Genomic DNA, 24,629 nt, shown 5'->3' on the forward strand with positions numbered 1-24,629 from the left:
GAGTAATCAATTGGTGGGTTTTGAGTGAAATCCAACCCCTTGAACTATGCCATACACCAACCGCAACATTTCATAACTAATATTGTACGGGCATGAATTTTCCGATTTCATGGACCAATCGATATCGGATTGAGTCCAAAACTTGGGGAACATCATAATATGGTGGGAGGTGTCATTAGGTGGGTTTTGAGTGAAATCCAATTTCCAGAACTATGTGATACACCAACCACTACATTTCATAACGAACTTCGTACGAACTTGAATTGTCCAATTAAATGGATCAATCGTTATCGGATTGAGTTGAAAATTTGGGGAACATCATAATATGGTGGGAGGAGAAATTTGGTGGGTTTTGAGTGAAATCCAATCTCTAGAACTATGCAATACACCAAACGCTATATTTCAGAACAAACTTCGTACGAACATGATTTGTCCAATTTCATGAACCAGTCGACATCGGATCGAGTTCAAAGCTTGGAAAACATTGTAATATAGTGGGAGTAGTCATTTGGTGAGTTTTGAGAGAAATCCATTGGCGAAAACTATGCAATACACCAATCACTGCTTTTAAAGAACTCGTAATAACTCAATTGTCCAATTTAGTGGACCAATCGATATCGGATTGAGTCCAAAATGTAGGGAACATCATAATATGGTGGGAGGTGTCATTTGGTGGGTTTTGAGGGAAATCCAATCAGATGAACTCGAATTGTCCAATTTCATGGACCAGTCGATTTCGGATTGAGTCGAAAACTTGGGTAACATCATAATATGCTGGCAGGAGTCATTTGGGGAGTTTTGAGGGAAATCCAATTCCCAAAACTATGGAGTACACCAACCACTCAATTTCGTAACTAACTTCGAATGAACCTGAATTGTCTGATTTCATGGACCAAACGATATCGGATTGAGTAGAAAACTTGGGGAACATCATAATATGGTGGAAGGAGTCATTTGGTGGGTTTTGAGTGAAATTCAATATCTAGAACCGTGCAATACACCAACCACTCCACTTGAGAACGAACATCGTACGAACATGAATTGTCCAATTTCATGAACCAATCGATATCGGATTGAGTCCAAAGCATGTGGAACAAAATAATATTGTGGGTGGAGTCATTTGGTGAGTTTTGAGTGAAATCCAATTGCCAAAACTATGCAATACACCAACCACTCCATTTTAGAACGAACTTCGTACGAACCTTAATTATCTGATTTCATGGACCAATCAATATTGGATTGAGTCCAAAACTTTGAGAACATCAGAATATGGTGGGTTTAGTCATTTGGTGTGTTCTAAGTGAAATATAATTGCTAGAACTCTATGATAACTCATATATTTATACATTTATATCATCCATTTCTAGTCTATTTGTGATGTTTTTGAGTTAAACATGTTGCGTTTTACCCTATTTTGTGTTAGTATGCAGTTGCACCTACTTTAGGATCAAGTTGAAGGCAAAAGAAATCAAAACATGTCATTTTTGGAGCTGGCCACTATTCAAACGTGGAAAGAAATTTCGTGACCTGTTTTGAAGTCCAAATAAAGATCCAAAGTGAACTCCTGGCTTGTTTAAAGACTAAGAGCGGAATGGGAAAGTAATGGGGATTTCTAGCCTGATTTGGAGGTGCCAAATAAGGCAAAAACGTGCAAAATAAAGGCTGATTTATTAGGATCTCTTTGGAATATCCTGCCTCTTTTACCCCATAAAACTTGCCTTTAGCCACTTTCACAGACTCTATTTATTTTGGACGAATTTCACAACCCTAGACATCCTTCTTTTTGTTATTCTCCCCTTTCACACACACTAAAACCCTAGCCGCCCATATATTTCCACCATCAAGACTCATCGCAGGAGGTCGTTCTCTGGAAAAGTTCAACATCGAATTGGTTCAAGGGTTTCCTCTCATGAATTTATTTTCACTCATGTTGTTTATTTTCGTTTTAATCTTTGTGAACATGATGTGTAACTAAATTCATAGCTAGGGATTTCGATGTAGCCTTGCAACATTGATCCATGTTTCTAAGTTAAAGTATTCAGTTCATCAATCTGTTTCTTGTTTCATTCACTGAATCTATTGTTAAATTTGTTTGTCAATTTTAATGTCCGATCACCATTAGGTTGCTTCAGATTATCTAGTCAAGGTTATTGTAAACATCATGCTTAATCTTGGTAGACATGTGAATGAATGAAGAGAATGCTATGCAAACATCCTGCCATGTGTTTTTTTCGGTTCTTTAACGTTTTCTTGCATGGTAATGACTCTTAACTTGGAACCAAAGTTGAACATCCCAATTAGGTTGCATATTAGGAGAATTTGATCAAAACCACACATCATATGGCTGATCATATATATGTAAAACGAACTCGAAACAAAGTTGGTAGTTGAATACGGTTTAATTTTATAAACATGGAATTGGTTTTGCAATGGTGAATTCGAAATCCCTGGTCTCATCCCTATTCTTCTTACATCAATATCTCATTCACTGCTACATTCGTCTTGCATTTTAAGTTATCTTTCATTTACAACACAAACTACTCTCAATTTGTTACTTTCACTTTTAGTTAGGGTTCTTTCAAAACTAGTAATTTATAGAGGTCCAATCGGTCCCTGTGGTTCGACACCCTTACTTGTACCATTATACTAACCATATATTGGCACTTGGAAGGAACACAACAAAATTTTGGCGCCTGTCGGGACTGATTTCACCTCTGTGATTGCTTGTTCTCAAACCCTAATTTCTGTTTTATTTTTGTTTTTCTGTAGTATATGTCGATACACTTCTCAAATAGGCCAAAGACTTGAACGGTTAAAGAGCAACACTTTTGAGAATTCTGTATTAGCTAGTGCCTGACTAGCCGTATAGAAGAGGACAATAGTTCTTCTAGCCCAATGAGTGTAGATTCTTTCGATAACTCTAACTCTGAAGAAGAAGAGATGGTCTGGCAATAACGATGACAACCGAGCTTTGGAAGATTATGCTCAACCAGTTATACCAAATTCACCTTCGTGCATCTTGCTGCCTACTGAAGCTAGAAATTATGAACTCAAATCTTCTCATTTTCACATGCTTCCTTCTTTTTATGGTTTACCTAACGAAGATCCATTATCCCATATTAAGGAATTCTACAATGTTGTGAGTGGTTTACCTTTGCAGGGAGTGAGTGAAGCAAATCTTAGGATGAGGGTTTTTCCTTATACATTGAAAGATAGAGCAAAGAATTGGCTAATGACGTTAGCACTTGGTTCGCTCACCACTTGGGATGCCGTAGCTAAGAAGTTTCTGGAGAAGTTTTTCTCAACTCAAAAGACAGCTACGTTGAGAGGGCAAATCTTCAACTTTAAACAAGATGATGGAGAACCTTTCAATGAATGTTGGGAGCGTTTCAAAGGCCTATTGCTCCAATGTCCACATCATGGGTTACCTCTTTACTTACAAATGCAAATTTTTTATGATGGACTAACCCAAACATGTCAATCAACTGTGGATAATGCAGCAGGTGGAGCTTTGAAGAAGAAGAATGCGCAAGAGTCATATAACATTTATGAGATGTTGGGATCTAATGCTCAACACAAAGATACAAGAGGTAAACGAGTTGGAATGTATGAAATGAGTTCTAATAATGATCTTGCTTTGCAGGTGGCTAGTTTGGAAAAGAAGCTCGATTCAGTGCTCAATATGGCGCCTAAGATAGCCTGAGGTGTGTGCCATTTGCAACATACCAGTCATCTTACTTATCAATGCCCAGCTAGTGAGGCTTATCCCGAATTCGTTCAAGAGCAAGTGAATCTCATGAATTCTTACAATCAGAGGCCGAGGAATGACCCATTCTCTAATACATATAACCCTGGTTGGAGAGATCATCCCAATCTCTCATGGAAGAATAACAATCAATTTCAAAATTTCCAACCAAAGCCTGCCACTACGCTTGAAGATACTGTCAAAATGCTAGCTGTAACACCGCTCAATTCCAAAGAAACTACCAATAGTACTCTCCAACAACATTCAGCTGCTCTAACCAAAATGGAGACACAATTAGGTCAGATTGCTGATGCTTTGAGTCAAAGAGAACCCGGGAAATTTCCAAGCCAACCGGTGATACTTCAAAGGAACCAAGAGCAGGCCAAAGCGGTCATAACACTTAGAAGTGGTAAGGTTATTGATAATAGAGTTGGCAATGAAGTTACTAATGAATCTGATCATGTGAATGCAGGCCCCACTCAAGAAGAGCATGAGAAACCGAATGAAGATCCAAGCAATGCCACTTCTTCGTATGAAGCTCCAAATTTTCACAAGGCTGAAAAACCTTACACTCCTCCAATCCCATTTCCTGGAAGACTTGCCAAAAGCAAGCAGGAGAAGTCATTTAAAGAAATTTTTGATATTTTAAGTAAAGTGAATGTTAATTTACCTTTGCTTGATGTCATTAGGAATATGCCAGCATATGGGAAATTTTTCAAGGAGCTAAACACTTATAAGAGGAAGTATGGACCTAATGAAAAGGTGATGGTGTCTGAAAATGTGAGTGTTGTGCTTCAAAGAAAGCTCCCACCAAAACTCAAGGATCCGGGCAGTTTTTCTATCAATATCACCATTGGAGACACGCTAGTTGAAAAGGCTATGCTTGACTTGGGGGCGAGCATCAATTTAATGCCCTATTCAGTGTACCTTCAATTAGGTTTGGGGGGTTTGAAGGCAACAACTATTTCATTGCAACTTGCCGATCGATCAGTGAAATATCCAAGAGGTATAGTGGAAGATATCTTAGTTCAAGTTGACAAACTAATTTTGCCTGCTGATTTTGTAGTGTTGGACATGGAAGAGGCTCCTATACATGATCGTGAGTTACCTATTTTGCTTGGGAGACCCTTTATGGCCACGGCAAAGACTATCATAGATGTGCAAAATGGTCTCCTCACCATGACTGTGCTAGGAGAAACTGTACAATTCAAAGTGTTTGAATCTCTTTCTCACCCTTCTAGTTCACTTGATTGTTGTTCGATTGATGTGCTTGATTCACTTGTTTTCTCTAAGTTTTTGCTGGCACAATCCAATGATCCATTACAATATGTTTTGAGTCAATCTCAAGATGAATTTGATGAAGAAGTGCTCATGGAGATGGTGGCAGCCCTGGAAGCATTAAAACCATATCCCTCCACTTTTTCACCTCTTATAGAGCCATTAGGACCATCTGCCACACATCTGACCCCTTATGTTGTTAAACCTCCAAAACTTGAGCTTAAACCACTTCCATCACATCTAAAATATGCTTACCTAGCTGAGTTTGAAACTCTCCCAGTTATCATAGCATCTGACCTCACCCCTTTGGAAGAAGAGAAGCTAATTAGGGTGCTAAAAGAGTTCAAATCAGCCATTGGTTGGTCTATTGCAGATATCAAGGGAATAAGCCCTACCATGTGCATGCATCGATTTTATTGGAGGAGGGAGCGAAACCAACTCGTGAACCACAAAGAAGGCTCAATCCACACATGAAGGAAGTAGTGAGAGCTGAAGTGTTGAAGTTGCTAGATGTGGGTATCATATACCCGATTTTAGATAGCAAATGGGTCACTGCTCACGAGTGCCTAAGAGGATTGGAATCACAGGTAAAAATGAGCATAAAGTGCTTGTTCAAATGAGACCTGCAGCTAGTTGGCGGTTTGCACCGATTACATGTGAAGTTGAATTCGTACACTAGAAAAGATTATTTTCCTATGCCTTTTATTGATCAAATGCTTGAGCGATTAGCTGGTCACTCATATTATTGTTTTCTTGATGGATATTCAGGTTATAATCAAATTACGATTGCTCCGTAAGATCAAGAGAAGACTACATTCACCCGCCCTTTGGCACTTTTGCATATAGGAGGATGCCGCTTGGCTTTGTAATGCCCTCAAAGAACATTCCAACGATGTATGCCGCAATCTTTCAGATATGATTGAGAGATTTATTGAGGTATTCATGGACGATTTTTCAGTTTTTGGTTCTTCTTTTGATACTTGTCTTAACCATCTCTCTCTAGTGCTTCAAAGATGTCAGGAAACAAATTTGATTCTCAATTGGGAAAAGTGTCAATTTATGGTGAAACAAGGTGTTGTGTTGGGGCATGTAATATCCAGCAAGGGTATTGAAGTTGACAAACTAAAAATTGACATCATCTCAAATATGGCAGCCCTACTAGTTGAAGGGAGTGAGAAGCTTAGACATGCTGGTTTTTATCAGCTGCTTCATTAAGGATTTTTTCAAGATCACTCATCCATTGTGCAATCTTTTGGCCAAAGATGTTGTATTTCACTTTGATAAAGATTGTCAAAGAGTAAATAAGCTGCCACACGTAATCTACTATGCAAGTCGGACATTAAACGATGCTCAATTCAATTACTCTACAACTGAGAAGGAGTTGCTTGCTGTTGTTTTCGCTTTAGAGAAATTTCGTTCATATCTTGTTGGCTCTAAAGTTATTGTTTACTCGATCATGCAGCTCTTAGGTTTTTGTTGACCAAGAAAGATGCTAAACCACGTTTGATAAGATGGATACTCTTGTTACAAGAGTTTGACCTAGAAATTCGAGACAAGAAAGGGAGTGAAAATGTTGTTGCTGATCACTTGTCGCGCCTTGTTGATGAAAACCATGGAGATGGACAAATTTTGCCTCTCAACGAATCATTCCCGGATGAAAAACTCTTTGTCATCCAAGATAAAGAGCCATGGTATGCTGATTTTGTCAATTATCTTGCTTCTAGTGTAATTAGAGATGATTTGACTTTTCAGGAGAGAAAGAAGTTCTTTTCAATGGTGAAACACTACATGTGGGATGAGCCCTATTTGTTCAAGTATTGCCCTGACCAAATCATTCAAGATGTGTTCCAGAGAGTGAGAGCAAAGCATACTAACATTCACCATGCATTGAATGCGGAGGTCATTTCAAAGTGCCAAAAAGACAGCTTTAAAGGTTTTACAATCTGTTTCTTTTGGCCTACATTGTTTAAAGATGCTTTTGATTTTGCTCTAAGTGTGATAGGTGTTAAAATGGGGAGCATCAATCGCATGAATGAAATGCCATTAAACAACATTTTAGTGGTAGAGCTGTTCGATGTATGGGGAATAGACTTCATGGGACCATTCCAGCTTCTTTTGGATACATATACATACTAGTGGCAGAGATTATGTATCAAAATGGGTTGAGGCAACAGCTACAAGAACTAATGATCACAAAGTTGTTTTGAATTTCTCAAAGATATGATTTTCACTAGGTTTGGAACTCCGAGAGCTATCATTAGCGATGGTGGCACTACTGCAACAAACCTTTTGAGGCATTGATGAAGAAGTACAACATCACACATAAAGTGGCAACTCCATACCATCCTCAAACCTCTGGACAAGTGGAAATCAGCAATAGAGAAATAAAGAACATCTTGATGAAAACCACACCCTACAAGGAAGGATTGGTCACTAAGGTTGAATGATGCACTTTGGGCGATCGCACAGCATAAGACCCCAATTGGAATGAGCCCTTATCGACTGGTGTTTGGAAAGGCATGTCATTTGCCAATGGAGCTTGAGCACTGCGGTATATTGGGCCATAAAGAAGTTCAATTTTGATCTCAAAGAAGTGGTACAGTTGAGGAAGCTCCAACTCAATGAGTTGGAAGAGCTCATAAATGAATCATATGAGAATGCAAGGATCTACAAAGAACGAACCAAGCTCTACCATGACAAAGCAATTCTTAGGAAGGAGTTTCAACTGTATGAAAGTACTTTGTATGACTCACGCTTTACTTTTTCCGTAAATTAAAGTCTAGATGGGTTGACCATTCAAAGTGCTTCAAGTATTTCCCCATGGAGCTATGGAGATAGAAAACATCAAGAACGGACCCGCTTTAAGGTCAATGGACAGCGCTTAGCCTTATTTGGAGAATGTTTCACAGAGGTGTTTATGTAGTTATGGATTCTCTCGAGTTTATGACAACTTAGACACACTACCATGTCTTGCCTAGACATTAAATAAAGCGCTTGCTAGGAGGCAACCTAGCTGGGTTTGTGTTCTTTCCTTTTATTTGTGTTAGTTTTTAGTTTTTATTTTATTTCATTCCATGCACACTGCCAATTTGCATTGCATCCATTCCATTCATTTTTTTTTTAAGCATCGAGGACAATGCTTAGTTTAGGTTTGGGGGTGTGGGATTTTCGTTTGTTTCTAGTTCTGGTTAAAGTTTGCTTTTGCTTACTAATGTGAATGTATATGAGGTCTATGGTTTACAATGAGGACTACTGTGTTGTCATGAAAAAGTTCGTATCATTATTTTTTATTTTTATTTTTTCAAAGCACTCTTGGAATCATGGTGGTTAAAGTATCATGCTCAAATTCGAAGAAGAATTGTGGAGACTACCCTAGAGAGTGATTTTGAGCTTATTTACTTCTTTGAGAGGGTTTAAAGTGTTTGTACTCCTATCTTTTTGCTTCAACTTCATTTCAAATGATCTCATTATTTTTGTTTGATTGAACGCTAAGAATTGTTCTCTTTCGCTGATACCATGTGTTTGGTAACACTCATGAATGAACTAATTGAGATGATGTTAGGCTATGCATGTCTTAACCACCAAAAGGCCTAATTTCTTACCTTTATGTGTGTGTCATTACCCCATTTTGAAGCCAGATGTTTAACCATTTTCTTTTCTCACATTTTTTTCCCCCATATCCTTTTATCTCAATATGAGATATTTAGCCCATTACAGCTATACCCTATAGTTTGGGGAATACCAAAGTGATGAAGACAAAGATAATTCGAGCTCTACATAAAGAATGTGGTGTGTACCGAGGTATGTGTGCTGGAATTGTAGAAAAAAGAAAGAAAACAGAAACAAAGTTTTAGAAAAGAAAAGAAAAAAAATCAAAGAGGATGTAATTTCTAAATCCTTCCATTATCGCACGAATCCTGGATGCCACGAACAAACAACAAACAACAAGGGGAGAGCTTGCTGCTTTCACAAGGAAGACACTTTGGTATGTCCCAAGCTTTAGTATTTCCTATCCTTTCTTTCATAGCCCCTGACCTAAGCCTTAACATTACAAACCTTGTGAAAGACCTAGCTGATCTTTGAGGATGTATTCATGAGTGATGCTAAGTATGTGTGCTATCCATATTCTTAGTGTTTGATTCCCTTCATGAGATCTGTCCAGAAATTGTGCTTTTATTTCATATTTCATATGTGAGGATTTTGATTTCCTTTTACATAACTTCACTCACATATGTTTGAGGAGAGACCGTGCCTTAGGATCTGAGTGAAAATTTGAGTGATATCTGTGAGGACTAGAGTTGAGGCGATTTCTATCTTTGGCATTTGAGTATGGTATCTTTGAAGTCATGGGACATAGAGTAATTATTATTTATTTATTTTTTTACACTTTATGATATGATTCTTTCAAGTGGCAGACTAGTGGTTTGAATGTATGACTAAGCTTTCATTGGTTCTTATTAGTTTGCTATAAGTATGCTTTAACCAACTGCTTGCAAGTATACTGATGTTTGTGGGTGTCGCCATCAGAACCCTCAGAGACACAACTCCTCCTACTAGGGACACCTAGGGGTTTAAAGGCTTGTTGCACATGCTCAAGTGCAATCGTTTAGCCAGCGAAAGTGGTCTAGTTAGATTTTAATGTCTTGTGTGTTTTCAGCAGCTTTGCTCGAGGACTAGCAAAAATCAGGGTTGGGGTATTTGATAACTCATATATTTATACATTTATATCATCCATTTCTAGTCTATTTGTGATGTTTTTGAGTTAAACATGTTGCGTTTTACCCTATTTTGTGTTAGTATGCAGTTGCACCTACTTTAGGATCAAGTTGAAGGCAAAAGAAATCAAACATGTCATTTTTGAGTCCACTATTCAAACGTGGAAAGAAATTTCGTGACCTGTTTTGAAGTCCAAATAAAGATCCAAAGTGAACCTGGCTTGTTTAAAGACTAAGAGCGGAATGGGAAAGTAATGGGGATTTCTAGCCTGATTTGGAGGTGCCAAATAAGGCAAAACGCAAAATAAAGGCTGATTTATTAGGATCTCTTTGGAATATCCGACAACCTCTTTTACCCCATAAAACTTGCCTTTAGCCACTTTCACAGACCCTATTTATTTTGGACGAATTTCACAACCCTAGACATCCTTCTTTTTGTTATTCTCCTTCACACACACTAAAACCCTAGCCGCCATATATTTCCACCATCAAGACTCATCGCAGAGGTCGTTCTTGGAAAAGTTCAACATCGAATTGGTTCAAGGGTTTCTCTCATGAATTTATTTTCACTCATGTTGTTTATTTTCGTTTTAATCTTTGTGAACATGATGTGTAACTAAATTCATAGCTAGGGATTTCGATGTAGCCTTGCAACATTGATCCATGTTTCTAAGTTAAAGTATTCAGTTCATCAATTTGTTTCTTGTTTCATTCATCAATCTATTGTTAAATTTGTTTGTCAATTTTAATGTCCGATCACCATTAGGGTTGCCTACATGATTATCTAGTCAAGGTTATTATAAACATCATGCTTAATCTTGGTAGACATGTGAATGAATGAAGAGAATGCTATGCAAACATCCTGCCATGTGTTTTTTTCGGTTCTTTAACGCTTTGCATGGTAATGACTCTTAACTTGGAACCAAAGTTGAACATCCCAATTAGGTTGCATATTAGGAGAATTTGATCAAAACCACACATCATATGGCTGATCATATATATGTAAAACGAACTGAAACAAAGTTGGTAGTTGAATACGGTTTAATTTTATAAACATGGAATTGGTTTTGCAATGGTGAATTCGAAATCCCTGGTCTCATCCCTATTCTTCTTACATCAATATCTCATTCGCTGCTACATTCGTCTTGCATTTTAAGTTATCTTTCATTTACAACACAAACTACTCTCAATTTGTTACTTTCACTTTTAGTTAGGGTTCTTTCAAAACTAGTAATTTATAGAGGTCCAATCGGTCCCTGTGGTTCGACACCCTTACTTGTACCATTATACTAACCATATATTGGCACTTGGAAAGAACACAACACTCTACAATACACCAACCAAATCATTTCACAACGAACCTCGTACGAACATGAATTGTCCAATTTCAAGGACCAATCGATATTGAATTGAGTCCGAAGCATGGGGAACATCGTAATATAATGGGAGGATTCAATTGGTGAGTTTTGAGTGAAATCCAATGGCCAAAACTACACAATACAATAATCACTCCGTTTTAACGAACTCGTACGAATCTGAATTCTTCGATTTCATGGACCAATCGATATCGGATTCATTCCAAAACTTGGGAAGCATCATAATATGGTGGGAGGAGTCATTTGGTGGGTTTTGAGTGAAATCCAATCTCTAGAACTATGCAATGCACTAACCACTACATTTCATAACGAACTTCGCACGAACCTGAATTGTCCAATTTCATGGACCAATCGATATCGAATTGAGTCCAAAACTTGAGGAACATCATAATATGGTGGGAGGAGGCATTTGGTGGCTTTTGAGTGAAATCCAATCTCTAGAACTATGCAATACATCAACCACTGCATTTTAGAACGAACTTCACACGAACCTGAATTGTCCGATATTATGGACCAATCGATAGCGGATTGAGTCCAAAGCTTGGGGAACATCACAATATGGTGGGAGGAGTCATTTGGTGCGTTTTGAGAGAAATATAATCTATAGAACTATGCAATACACCAACCACTCCATTTCACGGCGAACTTCGTACGAAAATGAATTGTCCAAGTTCATGGAACAATCGATATCGGATAAAGTCCAAAGCTTGGCGAACATCACAATACAATTGGAGGATTCATTTCGTGAATTTTGAGAGAAATCCAATGGCCAAAACTATGCAATACACCAAACACTCCATTTCAGAACGAACTTCGTACGAACCTGAATTGTCCGATTTTGTGGTCTAATCGATATCGGATTGAGTCCAAAACTTGGGGCACATCATAATATCGTGGGAGGAGTCGTTTGGTGAGTTTTGAGCGAAATCCAATGGCCAAAATTGTGCAATACAGTAACCACTCCATTTTAGAACGAACTTTGTACGAACCCGAATTTTCCAATTTCATGAACCACTCGATATCGGATTGAGTCCAAAGCTTGGGGAACATCATAATATAGTGGGAGGATTCTTTTAGTGAGTTTTGAATGAAATCCAATGGCCGAAACTATGCGATACAATAACACTCCATTTCAAGATTTAACCCGCATTTAACTGCATTGTCCGATTTCATGGACCAATCAATATCGGATTGAGTCCAAAACTGGGGGAACATCATAATATGGTGGGAGGAGTCATTTGGTGGGTTTTGAGTGAAATCCAATGGCCAAAACTATGCAATACACCAACCACTCCATTTCAGAACGAACTTCATACGAACCTGAATTGTCCAATTTCATGGACCAATCGATATCGCATTGAGTTCAAAGCTTTAGGAACGTCATAATATAGTGGGAGGATTCATTTGGTGTGTTTTTAGTGAAATCCAATTGCCAAAACTATGCAATACACCAACCCTCAATTTCAGAACGAACTTTGTACGAACCTGAATTTTCCAATTTAATAGGCCAATCGATATCGGATTGAGTCCGAAACTTGGGGAACATCGTAATATGGTGGTAGGAGTCATTTGGTGAGTTTTGAATGAAATCTAATGGCCTGTACTATGCAATACACCAACCACTCCATTTAAGAACGAACTTCGTTCGAACTTGAATTGTCCGATTTCATGGACCAATCGATATCGGATTGAGTCCAAAGCTTGGGGAACATCATAATATAGTGGGAGGATTCATTTGGTGAGTTTTCAGTGAAATCCAACGGCCAAAACTATGCAATACAATAACCACTCCATTTCAGAACGAACTTTGTATGAACCTGAATTGTCTGATTTGATGGACCAATCGATATGGGATTGAGTCCAATGCTTTTGGAACTTCATAATATGGTGGGGGGATTCATTTGGTGAGTTTTGAGTGAAATCCAATCTCTAGAACTATGCAATACACCAACCACTCCATTTCAGAACGAACTTCGTACGAACTCTGAATTGTCCGATTTCATGGACCAATTGATATTGGATTGGGTCCAAAACTTGGGGAATATCACAATATGGTGGGGGAGTCATTTGGGACGTTTTGAGGGAAATATAATCTCTAGAACTTTGCAATAGACCAACCACTGCATTTCACAACGAACTTCGCATTTAACCTGAATTGTCCAATTTCAAGGAAGAATCGATATAGGGTTGCGTCCAAAGCTTGGCGAACATCATAATATAGTGGGAGGATTCATTTTGTGAGTTTTGAGTGAAATCCAATGGTCAAAACTATGCAATACAATCACCACTCCATTTCAGAACGAACTTCGTATGAACTTGAAATTTCCAATTTCATGGACCAATCGATATCGGATGGAGTTGAAAGCTTGGGGAACATCATAATATAGTGGGAGGATTCATTTGGTGAGTTTTGAGTGAAATCCAACAGCAAAAATTGTGCAATACAATAACCACTCCATTTCAGAACGAACTTCGTATGAACCTAAATTGTCCGATTTTATGAACCAATCGATATCAGATTGTGTCCAAAACTTGGGGAACATCATAACATGGTGGGCAGAGTCATTTGGTGGGTTTTGAGTGAAATCCAATGGCCAAAACTAAACAATACACCAACCACTCCATTTCCTAACAAACTTCTTACAAACCTGAATTCTTCGATTTCATGGACCAGTAGATATCGGATCCAGTCCAAAACTTGGGGAACATCATAATACGGTGGGAGGAGTCATTTGATGCATTTTGAGTGAAATCCAATCTCTTGAACTATGCAATACACCAACCGCTCCATTTTAGAACGAACATCGCACGAACCTGAATTGTCCGATTTCATTGACCAATCAATATCGCATCGAGTCAAAAGCTTCGGGAAAATCATAATATAGTGGGAGGATTCATTTGGTGAGTTTTGAGTGAAATCCAATGACCAAAATTGTGCAATACAAAAACCACTCCATTTCAGAACGAACTTTGTATGAACCTGAATTGTCCGATTTTAAGAACCAATTGATATCGGATTGAGTCCAAAGCTTGGGGAACATCATAACATGGTGGGGCGGAGTCATTTGGTGCACTTTGAGTGAAATCCAAACTCTTGAACTATGCAATACACCAACCACTCCATTTCACAACGAACTTCATACAAACCTGAATTGTCCAATTTCATGGACCAATCCAAATTGCATTGAGTCCAAAGCTTTAGGAACGTCATAATATAGTGGGAGGATTCATTTGGTGTGTTTTTGGTGAAATCCAATTGCCAAAATTATGCAATACACCAACCCTCAATTTCAAAACGAACTTTGTACGAACCTGAATTTTCCAATTTAATGGGCCAATGGATATCAGATTGAGTCCAAAACTTGGGGAACATCATAATATGGTGGGAGGAGTCATTTGGTGAGTTTTGAATGAAATCTAATGGCCAGTACTATGCAATACACCAACCACTCCATTTAAGAATGAAGTTCGTTCTAACCTGAATTGTCCGATTTCATGGACCAATCGATATCGGATTGAGTCCAAAACTTGGGGAACATTATAATATGGTGGGAGGAGTCATTTGGTGCGTTTTGTGTGAAATCTAATCTCTAGAACTATGCAATACACCAACCATACCATTTCAGAACGAACATCGTACAAACCTCAATTGTAATAACCCAAACCCAAAATTAATATTTAATTATTAATTTATTTGAGAAAAAGACAAAAATACCCCTAGAATATTTTATTAGTTTAAAAGTTGACTTTTTGACCGGGAAGGAATTTGGGGATTTTAGTTATATTGTAGAGCGCGACGTAAACGAGTTCGTAGACATGTAACGGGCTCAAATCGGAGTTGTAACGAAGGAGTTACGATCAAAAGAAGTTCAGTGGCATAACCGTAAATATTTCAAACTTCAGTTTATATAAACCCAGAAATTTCTGGGTTTCGCAGAGCTCGACCAGCCAGCTTCCCAGGGCGATTTCTCCCACCTCCGGTCACCGATTCAGGCAAGAGCGGTCACGTTAGAACCACCACACTTTCCTCTTCCAGTCCCAGCCCATATCAGTCTCGATCTGCCGTCGTGGTAGCCGGAAACCGCCACGAAACATGGCGGTTTGGACAGTTTTTTGACGGAATTTCGTGGAGCTCGTTCTCCCTCCTCCGGCCATCGTTTCAGACGAGTGAGGTATGGTTTTCTAGCTATTTTTCGTGCTCTAGCTGCTGGTTGGGTAGGATTTCAGAAATTTCCAGCGTAGATAGCTCGATTTACGAGCTAGGTTTCAGCAGGTTTTCGGGTCACTGTTCCGGCCACTTCCGGCCAGTTTTTGGGGTAGGTCCAAGAACAAAAGTGGTTCCAAATAGGGTGTTATACCTAGGATAGGAGTCTTGAGCTTAGATGTTGAGTTTTTCTGGCAAGGCGTTATCGCTTAGGACACCCACGCGCTGCCGGCGCGTGTGGCGGCGCGTGAGCAGATTGGTCGAGACCCCATTCAGTTCCAGAACGATCCTTGGCTCGTCATGAGCGCGTAGAAATTCGCGGATCTTAATTCGGATACCGCTTGAACCCCGAACGGATCTCGCCAGTGTGTGATTTCCGGTTCACTAGTTTTGCACCGCTGGATCGAATAATTTTCGTATGTTGATCTAGGTATTTCCGTGATCGATAGTATTTGACGGATCGTAAACGAGTCCCGGACATCCAAAACGCCAACCCTAGAGTATGTTTTACTGATAATTGAATCAATTACAGTCGTGGGCAGTGAAAGAACTATGTGTGGCTTGATCCTCGTAAAGGGTACGAGGCAGCTTACGCTACTGTGCGCAGCCACGAGATAGGGCCCAGAGTTTGTGTTATCGCTACTGTGCATTTTGGTCATTTACGACCCACGCACTAGGTGTTAGTTTTGCATGTGATTCGACCCGGATTTCAAAGTGGAATTTGGGTCGGCGTTTCATCAATTGTCCGATTTCATGGACCAATCGATATCGGATTAAGTCCAAAACTTGGGAAAACATCATAATGTAGTAGGAGGATTCATTTGGTGAGTTGTGAGTGAAATCCAGTAGCCAAAACTATGCAATACACCAACTACTCAATTTCAAAACGACCTTTGTACGATCCTGAATTGTCCAATTTCATGGATCCACCGATATCGGATTGAGTCCAAAGCTTGGGGAACATCGTAATATAGTGGGGGGATTCATTTGGTGAGTTGTGAGTGAAATCCAATGGCCAAAACTATGCAATACACTAACTACTCCATTTCATAACGAACTTCGCACGAACCTGAATTGTCCAATTTCATGGACCAATCGATATCGGATTGAGTCAAAAACTTGGGGAACATCATAATATGGTGGGATGAGTCATTTGGTGGGTTTTGAGTGAAATCCAATCTCTAGAACAATGCACTACGCCAACCGCTCCATTTCGTACAACATCGCACGAAGCTGAATTGTCCGATTTCATTGACCCATCGATATCGGATTGAGTCCAAAACTTGGGGAACCTCATAATATGGTGGGAGGAGTCATTTGGTGGGTTTTGGGTGAAATCCAATCTCTACAATTATGCAATACACCAACCACTCCATTTCAGAACAAACATCGTACGAACATGAATTGTCCAATTTCATGAACCAATCGGTATCTTATTGAGTCCAAAGCTTGGGGACCATCATAATATAGTGGGAGGGATTTGGGGAGTTTTGAGTGAAATTCAAGGGCCAAAACTATGCAATACAACAACCACTTCATTTCAAAACGAACTTCGTACTACCCTGAATTGTCAAATTTCATGGACCAATCATAATATGGTGGGAGTCATTTGGTGGGTTTTGAGTGAAATCCAATCTCTAGAACTATGCAATGCACCAACCACTATATTTCATAATGAACTTCGCACGAACCTGAAATGTCCGATTTCATGGTCCAATCGATATCGGATTGAGTCCAAAACTTTTGGCACATCATAATATGGTGGGAGGAGTCATTTGGTGGGTCTTGAGTGAAATCCAATCTCTAGAACTATGCAATACACCAACCTCTCAATTTCATAACGAATTTCATACGAACCTCAATTGTCCAATTTCATAGACCCATCGGGGCACATCATAATATGGTGGGAGGAGTTATTTGGTGGGTTTTGAGTGAAATCCAATCACTAGAACTACGCAATACACCAACCACTCTATTTCAGAACGAACATAGTACGAAACTCAATTCTCTAATTTCATGGACCAATCGATATCGGATTGAGTCCAAAACTTGGGGAACATCATAATGTAGAGGGAGGATTCATTCTGTGAGTTGTCAGTGAAATCCAATGGCCACAACTATGCAATACACCAACCACTCCATTTCAGAACGAACTTTGCACGACCCTAAATTATCCAAGTTCATGGACCAATCGACATTGGATTGAGTCCAAACCTTGGGGAACATCATAATATGGTGGGAGGTGTCATTTGGTGAGTTTTGAGTGAAATCCAATCTTTAGAATAATGCAATACACCGACCGCTCCATTTCTTAACTAACATCGCATTTAACATCATAATATGGCGGGAGGAGTTATTTGATGGGTTTTGAGGAAATCAAATTCTAGAATCATGCAATTCACCAACCACTCCATTTAAGACCGAACTTCGTACGCACATGAATTGTCCAGTTTCAAGAACCAATCGATATCGGATTGAGTCCAAAGCTTGGGGAACATCATAATATAGTGGCAGGTCATTTGGCGTTTTTTGAGGGAAATCCAATGGCCGAAACTGGGCAATGCACCAACTAGTCCATTTCATAATGAACTTTGAACGGACAAGAATTGTCCGATTTCATGGACCAATCGATTTCGGATTGAGTCCAAAACTTGGGGAACATCCGAATATGACGGCAAGAGTCATTTGGTGGGTTTTGTGCGAAATCCAATCTCTAGAACTATGTCATACACCAACCACTCAATTTCTGAACGAACTTTGTAAGAACCTGAATTATCCAATTTCATGGACCAATCGATATTGGATTGAGTCCAAAACTTGGGGAAAATCATAATATCGTGGGAGTAATCATTTGGTGGGTTTTCAGTGAAATCCAATCCCTAGAACTATGCAATACACCAGCCGCTCCATTTCATAACTAACATTTTACAAACTTGAATTTTCCGATTTCATGGACCAATCGATATCAGATTGAGTCCAAAACTTGGGGAACATCATCATATGGTGGGAGGTGTCATTAGGTGGGTTTTGAGTGAAATCCAATTTCTAAAACTATGCGATACACCAACCACTACATTTCAGAATGAACTTCGTACGAACTTAAATTGTCCAATTAAATGGACCAATCGATATCGGATTGAGTCGAAAACTTGGGGAACATCATAATATGGTGGAAGGAGAAATTTGGTGGGTTTTGAGTGAAATCCAATCTCTAGAACTATGCAATACACCAACCACTACATTTTAGAACGAACTTTGTACGAACATGAATTGTCCAATTTCATGAACCAGTTGACATCGGGTTGAGTTCAAAACTTCGAAAACATCATAATATAGTGGGAGCAGTCATTTGGTGAGTTTTGAGAGAAATTCATTGGCGACAACTATGCAATACACCAATCACTTGTTTCGAAAGAACTTCAGACGAACTCAATTGTCCAATTTCATGCACCACTCGCTATCGGATTGAGTCGAAAACTTGGGGAACATCATAATATGGTGGGAGGAGTCATTTGGTTTGTTTTGAGTGAAATTCAATCTCTACAAACATGCAATACACCAACCACTCCATTTCAGAACGAACATCGAACGAACATGAATTGTCCAATTTCATGAACCAATCGATATCGGGTTGAGTTCAAAGCATGCGGAACATCATAATATTGTGGAAGGAGTCATTTGGTGAGTTTTGAGTGAAATCCAATGGCCAAAACTATGTAATACACCAACCACTCCATTTTAGAACGAACTTCGTACGAACCTTAATTGTCCGATTTGAAGACCAATCAATATTGGATTGAGTCCAATACTTGGAGAACATCACAATATGGTGGTAGAAGTCATTTGGTCTGTTCTGAGTGAAATATAATCGCTAGAACTGTGCAATACACTAACCACTCCATTTCACAATGAACCTCGTACGAACATGAATTGTCTAATTTTGAGGACCAATCGATATCGAATTGAGTCCGAAGCATGGGGAACATCGTAATATAGCGGGAGGATTCAATGGGTGAGTTTTGAGTGAAATCCAATGGCCAAAACTACGCAATACAATAACCACTCCATTTCATAACGAACTCCATACGAATCTGAATTGTCCGATTTCATGGACAAATCTATATCGGATTGATTCCAAAACTTGGGGAGCATCATAATATGGTGGGAGGAGTCATTTGGTGGGTTTTGAGTGAAATCCAATCTCTAGAACTATGCAATGCACTAACCACTACATTTCATAACGAACTTTGCACGAACTTGAATTGTCCAATTTCGTGGACCAATCCATATTGAATTCAGTCCAAAACTTGGGGAACATCGTAATATGGTGGGAGGAGTCATTTGGTGGCTTTTGAGTGAAATCCAATCTCTAGAACTATGTAATACGCCAACCACTCCATTTCAGAACGAACTTCACACGAACCTGAATTGTTCGATTTTATGGACCAATTGATATCGGATTGAGTCCAAAGCTTGGGGAACATCACAATATGGTGGGAGGAGTCATTTGGTGCGTTTTGAGAAAAATATAATCTATAGAACTATGCAATACACCAACCACTCCATTTCACAACGAACTTCGTACTAAAATAAATTGTCCAATTTCATGGAAAAATCGATATCGGATAGAGTCCAAAGCTTGGCGAACATCATAATACAGTTGGAGGATTCATTTGGTGAATTTTGAGAGAAATCAAATGGCCAAAACTATGCAATACACCAACCACTCCATTTCAGAACGAACTTCGTACGAATCCGTATTGTCCGATTTTGTGGTCCAATCGATATCGGATTAAGTCCAAAACTTGGGGCACATCATAATATCTTGGGAGGAGTCATTTGGTGAGTTTTGAGTGAAATCCAATGGCCAAAACTGTGCAATACAGTAACCACTCCATTTAAGAACGAACTTCGTTCGAACCTGAATTTTCCAATTTCATGAACCAATCGATATCGGATTGAGTCAAAAGCTTGGGGAACATCATAATATAGTGCGAGGATTCTTTTGGTGAGTTTTGAGTGAAATCCAATGGCTGAAACTATGCAATACAATAAGCACTCCATTTCAGTACAAACTCCATACGAACTTGAATTGTCCGATTTCATGAACCAATCGATGTCGAATTGAGTCCAAAACTTGGGGAACATCATAATGATGTGGGAGGAGTCATTTAGTGAGTTTTGGGCGAAATCCAGTTTTTGTAACTGCTTTTATAGTGTGGTTAGTATGTTCATATGTATTTTCTAAACTTTGTTTTTGGGTCCACTCACCCTTTTAATGTTTTGCACCCCCAGGCTGTAGACGTGCATCCGTGAGCCACCACAGGCGCCCTACTTCCCGCTCTTCCTCGCTTGATGTAGGGTTCTTGGTTCACAAGTTGTTCCTTTCCTTGTAAATTAATCTGCATAGTTGCTCTGATATTGCCCTAGAATATATTTAATTGTTGGAACGTATTTATATATGTATGCTGACAGTTGGTGTATATATTTAAATGCGTGTTGACAGTGTAAATTTTGGGAATGTTCGACTTACAGGGAAACTCACGAATTTTCTGTGAGTGCTGAGGCCTAGGAAGCTAAGGTTTTAATTAGAAGGGCAACCAGTTCATTTGTGCTCGTGACTGCCAGTGTCGATCACGCACAGTGGTCCGCTTCGGATTCCAAAGTGGAATTTAGGTCGGGTCCCGCCAATTTGTATCGAGCATTAGGTTTAATTACCTGTAGACTTCTCACTTTATGCATTCCAGCTTTAAGAAGTATCTATTCCTTGTGAGAGTAAGCATGGGCCCTAAGCGTGGTTGCTTCCATAGAGGGACTAGACAATGTCGTCCGAGTCAGGGACAGGATCCCCAATCCAAGTAAGAGGAATTCCCTATCCCAAAGACCAGCATTCAACCAGAGAATGCCTCTTTGTTGGAGGTCCATTAAGGGCCGCACCTGCCATTTCCACTATGCCAGGAGATCTCCACTTCCAGCAAATGTTAGAGATGTTGACGCAGGCTCTAGCTAGGACTAGGCAGCCTAGAGATCCCTCCTTGAGTTATGTTGATCAGGCTAAGAGAAGTGGGGCCACCGATTTTAATGGTGATGGTGACCCAAAGCAATAGCCGAGTAGTCGGGATAGAGCGGATCAGGATATAATGGGTGCCATAGGACCGCAGAGTGACCTTGGCCACTTTAATTTTTGTCGAAATGTTAGGCACCGTGGAAGGCAATCGGGAAGAGATGTCAGGACCCATCACGGTCATCACATTGCTGTGTTATAGTAGTGTTTGATAGCCTGTACTATCCACAAGCATACTAGAAGATGAATAGGGAAAAGTTCTTGCAGCTGGAGCAGGAAGTGATGACTGTGTTGGAATATGAAAAGAAGTTTAACGAGCTGTCCATATATTATGTTTCATTGGTAGAGGATGAAAGAAAGAAGTGCCAATTGTTCACAAGAGGGTTGAAGATTTCCTTAAGAGACATTGTTGTCAGCGGCTGATTGACCTTGCAGATTTGGTGATGTCTACCTCGTTGGTAGAGTGCAATCAAATGATGGTCCAAGCACGGGGTGATCCTCGCAGGAGACAATTAGATATGGGTGGTCCTAGTTAGGGGCCCAAGAGGGGCAAGCTACACCGGGATCATCCAAAGGTGGCACTATGGAGGTTTTCGACCGAAATTAGTTCCAATGAAGCTCTAACTGAGTGGTAGTTCTGGAACCTGCTCGAAGAGGTATAGCCAGAGGCACTGGAAGATAGCTACAAACAGTTTCTAGTAGGGGAAGGTATTGTTGGAGGCAGATCCTGACTCTTCGGAAATGGTTGACTTGGACGTCATTCTAGGCATGGATTAGTTGGCCAAGCATCATGCCTCAGTGGATTGCTTTAGGAAGGAGGTTGTACTCCATAGTCCCGGAAGACCCGAGGTGACATTTCATGGTAAACGTAGAGTTCTACCATCTTGCCTCATTTCAGCCATGACGGCAAGACGGTTGCTCAGGAAGGGGTGTTCAGGATTTATAGCTTATGTTATTGACACCAGAGATGATGGATTAAAATGGGAAGATATTCTAGTGGTACAGGAATTTCCAGATGTATTCTCCTAGGATCTTCCTAAGTTACCTCCTTATTGGGAGATCAAGTGCACTATTGAGCTCGTTCCAGGAACGAATCCTATTTCTCAAGCACCATACAGAATGGCACCAGCCGAGTTAAGGGACTTAAAGACTTAGTTGCAGGAGCTTGTAGATAAGGGTTTCATCTGACCAAGTTTTTCCCCTTAGGGTGCTCCAAAGTGCTGTTTGTTAAGAAGAATGATGGCACCATGAGGTTATGCATTGACTACAAGCATGAACAAGGCCACGATGGAATAAGTATTATGCCTCATGTTGATGATTTATTTGACCATCTGAAGGGTGCCAAGGTATTCTTTAAGGTTGACTTGAGATCCGGATATCATCAGTTACATATTAGAGAAGAAGATGTGCCTAAGACAGCTTTCCATACGAGATATGGGCACTATGAGTTTTTGATGATTCCATTTGGGTTAATTAATCCGCCAGCTGAATTTATGGATCTCATGAACAGGGTGTCCGACGTTACTTGGATCGCTTTGTGATTGTGTTCATAGATGACATTCTGGTGTATTTTAAGAGTCAGGAGGCACACATGAAGCACTTGGAAATTGTGCCAAGACTCTAAGGAGGAGGTAGTTTTATGCCAAATTCAGTAAAGGTCAGCTCTGGTGGGACATAGTAAGTTTTTGGAAGGTATAGTTGTAGATCCCTAGAAGGTTGTGGCAGTGGTTTTTGCCTTAAAGATTTGGCGGCACTATCTCTACAGGCAAACATGCCAAATCTTTGTAGATCACAGAAGTTTGAAGTATCTATTCACCTAGAAGGAACTAAATTTGAGGCAAAGAAGATAGCTAGAGTTGATTAAAGATTATGATTGTACCATTGAGCATCACCCAGGAAGGGCTAATGTTGTAGCTAATGCACTCATTAGAAAATCCTTGAGATTTGTTGCTTATCTCCGAGGGAGGTATTTGCCATTGATGGTAGAAATGAGGAAGCTTAAAGTTGGGCTAGGTGTGGATATCAAGGAGTACTGTTAGCTACTCTCCTTGTGAGACCAAAGTGTCATGGAACGAATACTCACAGCTCAAGCACAGGATCCCTTGATTTGTACGTTGCAATTGGAAGTTGAGAATGGTGATAAAATCGACTATTCAGTAAGAAATGATGGAGCTCTAATGGTGGGTACCAGGTTATATGTCCCTAATAATGAAGCTTTGGAACCTAGTTGCGTGTTTAGTACTGCATTTCACCCCCAGACAGATGGCCACCGAGAGGACCATTCAGACTTTAGAAGATATGTTGAGAGCTTGTGCACTACAGTTTCGGGGTGATTGGGATGAGAAGTTACCACTTATGGAGTTTGCCTATAATAACAGTTATTAGGCAAGTATCGGATGTCTCCCTTTGACGCCTTGTATGGAAGATGTAGAACTCCAATTTATTAGGATGAAGTGGGTGAGCATGTATTGAACTGCTGATGATGCCGAATGGACAAAGAAGGTGTGGAAATAATTAGAGAACGACTCAAGGCAAACCTCAGATCGATAAAGAGTTATGTGATAATAGAAGAAAAACCTTCGCTTGAAGTTGGTGATTGGGTATTTTGAAGTTATCGCCATGGAAGTGCGTAATGAGATTTGGGAAGGGGAAATTGAGTCCTTGCTATATTGTGGAGCATGTGGGCTCAGAGCATGTGCTTGCCTTGCCTTCTCTGATATCTCCCAATTGCATGATGTGTTCCATGTTTCCATGCTCCGGAAGTATATTTCTGATCCTTCCCATGTTTTCGAGGAGCAACCACTAGAATTGCAAGAAGATTTAACCTATGCGGAGCAACCAGTTCAGATTTTGGTTTGGGACATGCAAGTGTTGTGTTCTAGAGAGATCCCACTTGTGAAGGTTTTGTGGAGAAGTCACAATATTAAAGAAGCTACATGGGAACCAGAGGATCAAATGCGGAAACAGTACCCTTACCTCTTCGAGTGACAGGTACGTAAATTTCCAGGACAAAATTTTCATAAGGGGGGTAGATTGTAATAATCCAAACCTTAATTATTATTTAATTAGTAAATTATTAAGAGGAAGGGACACTTCTGCCCTTAGAATATTTTATTAAGGAAAAGTTGACTTTTTGACCAAGGAAGAATTTGACCATTCCACTTGCACCGTAGAGCACGTTGAGACGAGTCCGTAGACATGTAGTGGGCTCAAAGAGGAGTTGTAACGAAGAAGTTATGATCAAAAG

At 39.8% G+C, this 24,629-nt stretch overlaps 2 protein-coding genes and 1 non-coding gene across 3 annotated transcripts; 2 read left to right on the forward strand and 1 right to left on the reverse strand.

The window, feature by feature from the left end:
- Nucleotides 1-3,319: 3,319 nt before the first annotated feature.
- LOC148917692 (small nucleolar RNA R71) lies at nucleotides 3,320-3,426 on the reverse strand. The gene has a single exon (XR_016126564.1). It is a non-coding gene; the product is annotated as a small nucleolar RNA R71 (small nucleolar RNA).
- A 370-nt stretch (nucleotides 3,427-3,796) lies between these two features.
- Nucleotides 3,797-7,159, forward strand: LOC148917693 (uncharacterized). Its single transcript, XM_089050379.1, has 2 exons — nucleotides 3,797-5,381; nucleotides 6,486-7,159. Exons 1-2 carry the CDS (start codon nucleotides 3,797-3,799, stop codon nucleotides 7,157-7,159), a joined length of 2,259 nt encoding a protein of 752 aa, XP_088906505.1.
- A 16,842-nt stretch (nucleotides 7,160-24,001) lies between these two features.
- LOC103331925 (uncharacterized) lies at nucleotides 24,002-24,370 on the forward strand. The gene has a single exon (XM_016794271.2). It carries the CDS (start codon nucleotides 24,002-24,004, stop codon nucleotides 24,368-24,370), a length of 369 nt encoding a protein of 122 aa, XP_016649757.2.
- The last annotated feature ends 259 nt before the right edge of the window (nucleotides 24,371-24,629 follow it).

This window comes from Prunus mume, linkage group LG4 (assembly GCF_029339155.1).
Source record: "Prunus mume cultivar Tortuosa linkage group LG4, ASM2933915v1, whole genome shotgun sequence".
Classification (NCBI taxonomy): domain Eukaryota; kingdom Viridiplantae; phylum Streptophyta; class Magnoliopsida; order Rosales; family Rosaceae; genus Prunus; species Prunus mume.